Source organism: Microtus oregoni, unplaced genomic scaffold (genome assembly GCF_018167655.1).
Source record: "Microtus oregoni isolate MIOR12 unplaced genomic scaffold, Mior012 000018F_ref0000195, whole genome shotgun sequence".
Taxonomy (NCBI): Eukaryota; Metazoa; Chordata; class Mammalia; order Rodentia; family Cricetidae; genus Microtus; species Microtus oregoni.
In genome coordinates this window covers 38785720-38794915 of record NW_024543077.1, presented here as the reverse complement: position 1 = coordinate 38794915, position 9196 = coordinate 38785720, and the positions used below count along the sequence as shown (strand labels likewise).

Here is a 9196-nt window from a genome sequence, read left to right as displayed (position 1 = left end):
GAGGCGAACACGCCCCTTAAGGGGCGGGACTTATCCCTACAACAAGGGGTACACATTCATCTGGTTGCTTCTGTCCCTCTAGACAGTGAGGTCGTGGTGCACCGCACAGCATGGGCGCCGCAGGGTGTAGCTGTTCAACCTTGACCTGCCAAACTGCCCAAAGTAAAGCCCGAGGTCTCACCCGGTTTGGTTGTTGCCATGCCCAGAAATCAAGAGCGAAGCGGCAGTGGTTGCAAGCTATCCTGGTGGGTTTGCAGTGTTTTGTGTCTTATTGGTATTCAGGATGTCTGGTGCTGACTTCTTCAACTCTGCCACGCTGGTCACCGGTTCCTTATTGAACTCAAAGGGTTATTTGCTCATTCCCGTCATGCCTTTGCAAGACTCGTGCACGGTAAGCAATTCCTTTCAACCGGGAACTGCTGTCTAAGAGCAATTTCAGCGTATTAAATTCAAGATTAAAAATCTCTTTCTTAGGCCGGGCGCTGGTGGCGCACGCCTTTAATCCCAGCACTTGGGATGCAGAGGCAGGCGGATCTCTGTGAGTTCGAGACCAGCCTGGTCTACAGAGCTAGTTCCAGGACAGGCTCCAAAGCCACAGAGAAACCCTGTCTCGATAAACCGAAAAAAAAAAAAATCTCTTTCTTAGTTATGTTTACCATCACATAGAGCAAAAATTTCTCTTGCTTCTTTCTAGAATTTCTATTTATGGCTATCATCATCCTTTTTTTTTTTAATCTGAACTTTGCCCCAAAATTGTGAACCAAGAGTTTAATCTCCTTTCCTGTAGGAACATCAATTGTTCCATTTGTTGAAAAAAAATTCTTTTCCTTACTGAATGACGTTGATACCTTTGTAAAATCAGTCGGCTAAGTGTGTTTGGTTCAATTTCTGAACTCATTTTGTCCAGTGGTCCACAGCAGTTCTTAGGAAACGTGTCTGTTAGTAACACATTTGTTCTTAGTTTCCCTCCGAAAGCCTTCGGTCAGCTCCACTGTTTATAAAGGTAGCACTGTGTGCCAGTGTTTAAAGGTGTCACCCCTTATCTTCCCTGCAGCAGGAGAGAAGTTGGTATTCACTTCCAGCTTGGGGTGTGTATGGAATATCCGCTCCCCAACCCCCAGCTCCTGCATTCCGGATGTTCCTGCAGTATTGCCTGGTTTCTGATGGTGTCATTGATAAACCAGATGAGATTGTTTTTTAAAATGTACAAGCAGCTGAGAAACGCTGAACGGGAGAAACAGCCTTCCCCAAGGAAGAGCCTCTCAATCCATTGCCCAGTGCCTAGTGGTCAGTCCTGGAAACATGCATACAAGTAACATTATACAGACTGCAACAATCAATGAAAACCAGGCTGTGAATTTGAGCAAGGAGGGGCAAATGGGAAGAGTTCAAAAGGGACAAAGGGGAGGGAGAAACAATGGCATCATAACCTCAGAAATAATAGAAAAAGAATTAACAATGTGTTACCGTGCTTGCTGAAGTTCCTGGCTCTGTTGGTTTATGGTTTTCATCGATTAGGAAAACCCGTAGCTATTTTTCCCTAACATGTTTTATTTATTTATTTTTTTTTGTCTCTCTACCCCAGCCTTTAGCCTTTAGTTCAAAGCCAAGCATATAAGACTGTCTCCGTGCACTGGCTGGAACACTGCTCCACCCTGGACTCTGTGCTTCTAGGTTTCAAGTTCCCTAGGGGATGTTTGGTTCATTTTTGTAAATTAATGTTTTATCATATCAAGTACTGAGTTACACACCACACACACACATACAAGCAGATACACACACGTATACACACACACTTCACTCTATCCACACTCATCTCTGCCCCTACCCTCCTGTACCCTCTCCAGCCCTCTTCCTTCCCCATCTTAAACCTCCCTTTCAGTTTGACATCCTGTATCGTGTGTGTTCTATTATCACGTGTGTATCACGTGTGTTCTATTATCCTCCTCCCCACATCTTCCTCCCCTCTTTTACTACCCTTTCTACTTCCATGGCCTACGCCAACACACACAGATTTAAACCTTGACTCCGCATATAAAAGATGTGTTTTTAATCTGAGTCTTATTTCACGAGACAACGACATCCAGTTCCATTTTCTCTCAAGTGCCGTGAATTCATTCTTCATTACAGCCGAATAAAATCCCACTGTATGTTCTTCACATACTCGTGTGTATGTACTGCGTTCTCTTCATGTGCTCTTGTGGGTGGACATCTGGGCTGGCTCCATTTCTTCACTGTGGTGAGCAGTCAATCTGGATAGGAATGAGACCTAACATCTTACAGAAACCTGGATTGTTAATTTAGAGACATGTAAGTAGTTCCAATAATTCATGTCTAAAAAATTGGTCTGTGACAAATGTACATATAAAACATTAGAACACCACCAATGTGGTGCTGCAGTTCTGTGTTTACATGTGTACATATGTGACATTGGATGACACTGAACACAATGTGGTGCTGTTATGTTTACATGTGTACATATGTGACATTGGATGACACTGAACACAATGTGGTGCTGTTGTTTACATGTGCACATATGTGACATTGGGTGACACTGAACACAATGTGGTGCTGTTATGTTTACATGTGTACACATGTGACATTGGGTGACACTGAACACAATGTGGTGCTGTGTTTACATGTGTACATATGTGACACTGGATGACACTGAACACAATGTGGTGCTGTTATGTTTACATGTGTACATATGTGACATTGGGATGACAATGAACACGACACCAATGTGGAGCTGCCATTCTGTGATTTACTTTGACCCTCTTTAAAGAACGCTACCAATCTGTGGAAAATGCTTTATTGTATCATGTATGTCTATATACTGCAAGAAATATTTCCAAATACAAAAGTCATCCACAGACTTAATTAAGTGAAACTCAAATGATCCAGAAACATCTCTTCTTTAGTTTCCACAGCAATTATTAAGAGTTCACGCCCTGATTTTTTTCCAGAAAGATTATTCCAGCAGCTTCGAGTGTTCGATCCGTGCAATTGTCCAGTCGGGCTTTACTCCCTGTGTGAATTCTCTCTGAAATCTAGGAAAAACAGAACAAATACTGCGATCTTCCATCAACTCAAACGTTCAAAAACAACTCGCAAGCATGGATTAAAAGCAGTATTTAAAAAGAAGCTAATTTAATGGTTAATGATAAGTCACAATTAAAATATTTACTCTTAATTTAGACAGAACAATCCCACAGCACTGAAGTGCAGTCTTAATTCCGCATTCCTAATGGTCTGTTCTTTATTCAACACCCACCAGCCCTAACAAGCTTGGATCTTGTTGTTTAAATACTCACTAAAGTACATGCTAAAGTGAGCAGAAGCAAACTGGGCTCTGGGTATGCAAACTCACTTTAAATATCAGCATATAGGAAAAGACTGTTTAACCCACACTGTTTTCAATTTAGTGGAAAATAGTGGAATTTGATTCAGTTCCTATACATCAAATCAATCTTTCAAGCATCAGGTTTAAAAAGATTTATTTTATTCTGAAGTATGTGTGTATGCTTCTGTGTGTGAGTGTGTGCATGTGGATGAGGGTGCTCACGGAGGCCAGAGACATCAGCTCCCCTCGTGGACCACACACGGTTGTGAGGCCAGGACCTGCACCTGGGTCCTCTGCACAAGCAGGGTGTGCCCTAACCACAGTCTCTCCAGGCCCCAGTCTTAGCATTTTTGAGCCACATTGGTCTTAGAAGGAATATTACAAGAAACAAAATTTAGTACTGATGACACAGATCTTAACTATAAACAGTCATTTTAAAAGAGGTGATTAATAGATTTAAATTAAACAAGTATTTAATATCCATTTTCTGCAGTGAAAACGACATGCACGGCCGTACTTACTCATAGCTGGCGCTAAGCAGCTGTTTAGTCTCCACGTTCTGATCCCCCAGCTTCACCTGGAACACACTGGCTCCACTTAAGGACTCACTGGGGATGTCGGCACTAGTCAGATACCAAAAGCACATCAGGATGTTAACGAACTTCCTTCCTTAGAGAGAAAACACACACACACACAAGCACACATACAAATCAGAATAATCTAGCAGCTTCGTAGCCATAACAAAATCAGAAACAGGCAGATCAGCCTTTATGCGTCCTCCAGATAACTCCAGATGTGTGAGTAAATGCCATTTTCTTTTTCTTGTGTCCTCTCTGCATCTCAATAACCAATCTACTGTCTGCTAATCACGTGCTTTACTGAGTGAAGCAGACGGATCATTCTCAACTCACACCACTTCCTAAACTAAAGCAATCTTAAGGCAAATGCCTGCCCCACCCCACACCTACAGTGCTGTCCCGACTTCAACTGTTCCAAAGGCCTCTGTTCTTTGACTCTGCTGTGCCCTAAGTCTCACAGTGTCTGTGTAACTCGGTTAACAACAAGGGTGCTAACATGGAATCTGAAATGTCAGGAAGGATAAAATATCACCCCAGATACCTTTCCACGTATTTCCAATCAACCTGCATGCGAGTTTATCTATGAAAGGTCTGTGCTGTCACTGCCTGAAAGGGTATGAGCAGAGGTTATCCCTCCGTGTGCCTGCCTTGGGATGCATACATAGGAAAGCTGTAATTGGACCAATGAGTCAATGAACTTTTGGGTGTGCTATTGGAAAATTCATGTACTGGAAGAGAACCAGAGTTCTTCCAGCTTTGCCACTGTTGCCTAATTCAATCTGGGAGTTTTATAATCTTCTTATCCGTCTTTATCTTCTGATGCTGTTTTGGTTTTGTTTTATACTTTATTCCTTCCTTATAACACACAGCTAGAAGCTAGAAATGTAAAATACTCAAGTGTTTTCTACACTTTAGGAAATCCAATATATAAATATTTTTATTTGAAACATGGAACAACCTGTTTTTTTTTTTTTTTTTTTTGTGTTTTTGAGACAGGGTTTCTTTATAGCTTTTGTGCATGTCCTGGAACTAGTTCTTATAGACTAGGCTGGTCTTGAACTCACAGAGATCCACCTGCCTCTGCCTCCTGGGTGCTGGGATTAAAGGTGTGTGTCGCTGCCTGGCTGGGAGCAGCCTATTCTAAACAAACTATTTTCATCAACATATGTGAGAATTCTCTTTTTTTTTTTTTTTTTTTTTTTTGTTTTTGAGATAGGGTCTATGTAATCCTGCCTGGCTTTCAACTCAGAGATCCTCCCACCTCTGCTGGGATTAAAGGTGTGAGCCATCACACCTGGCCCTGGGCCTTCCTACTGTATAGTAAACAGTAGTAACCAGGCAGAGATCTAGCCAGAACCTGCTACCAGGGACTAACTCTTTCCAGAGTTAGGTATTTAAACAGCAAATATGGTATAGTTTTTCTTTCTTTTAAAACTCCTATTTCTTCATTTATTACGTATACATGATTGGTTCTACAAACTAGAAAAGTGATACAGGCTTTGAAAGACTACCAGCATCTGCTCACACAGACCTAACTCCCCTGTCCTGTGGCACCCACTGTTTCGGTTTACTTGAACAATTGACGGTCATAAAGTTGTCTCGGCCAGCGTTACCTTTCTCGTCATAGTAGATAGAGATGTCTCCTGCTGAAGTGTAGACAATGTCATCGACATCGGCAGCAAGGGCACTTTTACGGTTATCAGACAGCGAGGTGACCTTTTCTTTTAATACCTGAAGCACCTGAGTGGGAAAAAAAAAAAAAAAACCAGAAGTTTATCCATTTAAGTTTTTAGAGCATTTTAAAAAGTGGTATTTATCATGGAATTCTCCAAAACCCATTTTAAAATATTCTGCCTTATCTACTCATCCTCAAGAATAAAAGTTATTCAACTCGATAATTACTGATAGAATGTGAGACTATGTATCATTCTATTGCAAGAATCATACACTTTTTAAATTAAAAGGAAACTTTACCTCTTTGGTTACAAGTTCTTCCAATAGATCAAATTTACACTGTGACAGCAACTTAGATACATGAGCAAAAGCCTTGAAAAAAAAAAAAACAGAAGGGTAAAGATGACAATTATTTCAAAAAATCATATGAAATACCATACAACATACATACTTGAGTAATTACTGTAACAAAGATGTGCTCTATGGTGACTACTGCAGTAACGCTGGGTCTGGCTGCTATTGTGAGGGGACTGACTACTCTTCAGATGGTACAGCCACAGACATAGTTGCAAATGAGCTCACTACTGCTGTGGGGCAAGGGTCTGTACCCTGTCACTTGTGTTTTAAATAAATGCTGACTGGCCAGTAGCCAGGCAGGAAGTAGAGGAGGGGCAACAAGAATTCTGGGAAGAGGGAAGTTTCATTCTGCAGTAGTGACCCAGACACAGAGAAAGAAGATGTGACTGCCTTGCCAAATAAGGTACCGAACCACGTGGCTAACTCAGACAAGAATTATGGGCTAATATAAGTTATAAGAATTAATTAAGAAGAAGCCTGAGCTACTGGGCCAATCAGTTTATAACTAATGTAAACCTCTGTGTGATTCTTTGGGACTTAACAGCTGCAGGACTGGGCAGGACAGAAAACCTCAGTCAACAAACTACTAATTATGAACCCATTTTTTACGTCCTGGGAAATGACAGTGTGTGGCAAATATATATATAGTAGATATCTCAATTAAAAATTACTGTGTGTTTTTAAAATGATGATGTAAGTAACTATGATCTACCTCTTAATCATTTATAGTCAATGATGAGAAAGTAGGGCACTCTATAGTCTAGGCTGGAAGTGCAGAGCTGAACAATAGACAGAACCCCTGGACGAGATATAACATAGGTTAGGGGAAGGGGGAGAGAAGAACCAGTCTCTCATCTCTGCCAGGGAACCTCAGCATCCACTCTGAGGTCTTGATTTAAGGCGGGAAGAGAAAGCACACTCTGTACACTCCCGGCAATGAGGGAAGTTGGCGTATTCTGATTCTGCTTGTGTTTCAGGAGCCCTCAGTCTGCCGAGAGGACAATTTCAGGAATTACCAGAGGGCAAGAAGAGTGGGCATGAGAAGCACTGTATAGTATTACTGGTTCAGCTGTCCTCCCTGTCAGGCTTATGCTGAAGCCCAGAATTCTCCCTGGGATTGTGACTCCATCTGGAGACAACCCCTTAAAGATGTGACTGGATAAATCTCTAATGTGTGTGCAATATGACTGGAACTATGGACAAAAGGGACTATCACCACTACGCAAAACACTCATCTCTAGTCTGTGTGCTCAAAATCATACCTAAGAAACTGCCCTAAACATTAAAAATCATGAGTCTACCCTGCAAGATCTCAGACATGGGAATGTCTACCTCAAAATATTTCTGGAAACAGCCTTCTTTTTCACTGAAAGCACTGAACTGTACAAGAAAGCTTTAAGAAACAGTGCATGGCTCAACAGTAGTTAGGAAGACAAAGTTATTTTAATGTAAGGACAACTAGTGGGTGCATTAGAATATGTATTCCCTTATCTCATGATAAACACTTGCCTAGATTATATGTTTCCCATTGAAACGCTGATGTGTGTGAATACTTTGCCTGCATGTACGTCTGTGTACCACGTGAGCACAGTGTATCTTCTGAGGCTGGAGGATAGGGTGAGATTCCCTGGAGCCAGAATTACAGTTGTGAGCTGCCACGTGGGTGCTGGGAATGGAACCTGGGATCTCTGGAAAAGTGGCCTGCGTTCTTTAACCAGTGAGCTCTTTCAGTGTGGTGACAAGCACACTAAATTTAACCTTTCTAAAACCTGATTTCATAGTGTCTAAAAGAGGATTAGACAAGAGGGCCTTTCAATTTCACGTTATATGAGGATGTCCATCCCTGACACACGCATGCACTAGTGCAGTCGTGCCCGGACGATCAGGTAGACTCACACATGGGCACTGCAGAGTGCAGGATCACACCGATGTACCTCTACGTGCACAACGGACACAGCACACGGACTAGCAAATGTATCCTTCATCCTAATGTTGGGGTGGGCAATATTACTTAAGCTGGTTCCTTTTTATTTTTTGTGTAAACACATGTACTAGCCAAGAGTTGATTCAAGGACACTAAAGTTAACGCTGACACTGATTACAGGAAGTTGAAAACACTAATTTCTAACTAATATATCACATGGGAGTTCGTTATCTATGGCTACGAGATGAAAGAAAATCTGAAATAGGTCAGGAGTAAAAGTATAAATACCATCATATAGCTAATTATAGTCAGTGTTATTAAATTATGCTTAATAAGTTTTGGTCTTTGGCAATATGAACTGGGGGATAAACTATGACTTTTCCCTTTGTTGTCCATCAATAGTTCTCTGAAATGCCACGAACTGACCAAGAAAGCTGAAGGGAAAATTAAAATAGCCTTCCGTCCTTGAAAGAGAAACGCACACACAGAGTCTGGATTCAAACTTAACCGAGCCCCTCCTTCTTGACGACCACACAAACACACCTAGCTGCTTATTAACGTCAAGAAGAGGCTGAAACCTTCAGCGTCTGGGTCCCTACCATCGTTTGGTAACTCGGGCTGCCACGAAGTCGTTCACAGCTAAAATCTTGAGCATGTCAGGGCAGAAACGCATGAGGCGCCCAGGTCAGGGGAAGCCAACCAACCTGCTTCGCCCCCTCCGAGAACTCAGCGATGCTGAAGTCCTTGTCGAAATAGGCCCAGATAAGGAAGGCGTAAATTCGAGTCCGGACCCAGTTGATGGGGTTGGAGAAGCCCAGAATGATCATCCTGGTTTTCTGGCGCTGCTGGGGCTGCTCCTCGGTGCTGTAGCTGCGGCTGGGAGCAGCGGGTAAGGAAGCGAGGGACGGAGGGAGTTCTGCCCGGCGGAGCAGCGGCCTCCGGGGGCCCCAGGGGCGCAGAGCCGGGCTCGACAGGACCCAAGTGCAGCGAGGGATCGCGGCCGCGCTTGAGCCCAGGCGGCGGCGGCACAAGCAGCAAAACTCAGCCAGCGACAGCCTCACCTCGGCGGCACCGAGAGTCCGGAGTCGGGTGGCCCGGCCGGGCAGAGGCAGGAGACGGGCGGCCAGCGCCATGTCTGTGACCTTTCACCTCTGCACGCCTGTGCAGTCCCGAAAGGAGGCCGGAGGGAAACCAGCTCCGCGGTGCCGGGAAAAGGGAGCCAAGGGCGCCTGCTGCCGCCACCTCTGGTGAGTCCGCCCATCGCGGCTGTGTCACAGGCCGCCCAAACAGCAGCCAACCCCGGCAGCCGGCCTCGGGCTC

General features: G+C 43.6%; 1 protein-coding gene across 2 annotated transcripts; it reads right to left on the bottom strand.

The window, feature by feature from the left end:
• Positions 1-2027: 2027 nt before the first annotated feature.
• Positions 2028-9158, bottom strand: Maip1 (matrix AAA peptidase interacting protein 1). 2 transcript variants are annotated; one of them, XR_005975894.1, is made up of 5 exons: positions 8581-9158; positions 5896-5967; positions 5535-5661; positions 3865-3966; positions 2028-3050 (listed from the first exon to the last, which is right to left on the bottom strand). XR_005975894.1 is itself a non-coding variant. In XM_041668428.1 (5 exons), the coding sequence occupies exons 1-5, from the start codon at positions 9007-9009 to the stop codon at positions 2972-2974; spliced, it is 855 nt and encodes a 284-aa protein (XP_041524362.1). In that variant the 5' UTR covers positions 9010-9154; the 3' UTR covers positions 2028-2971. The 2 variants fall into 2 exon arrangements, 1 of the variants encoding a protein (XP_041524362.1); XM_041668428.1 differs by having other exon boundaries at positions 3865-4012; positions 8581-9154.
• Between the last annotated feature and the right edge of the window lie 38 nt (positions 9159-9196).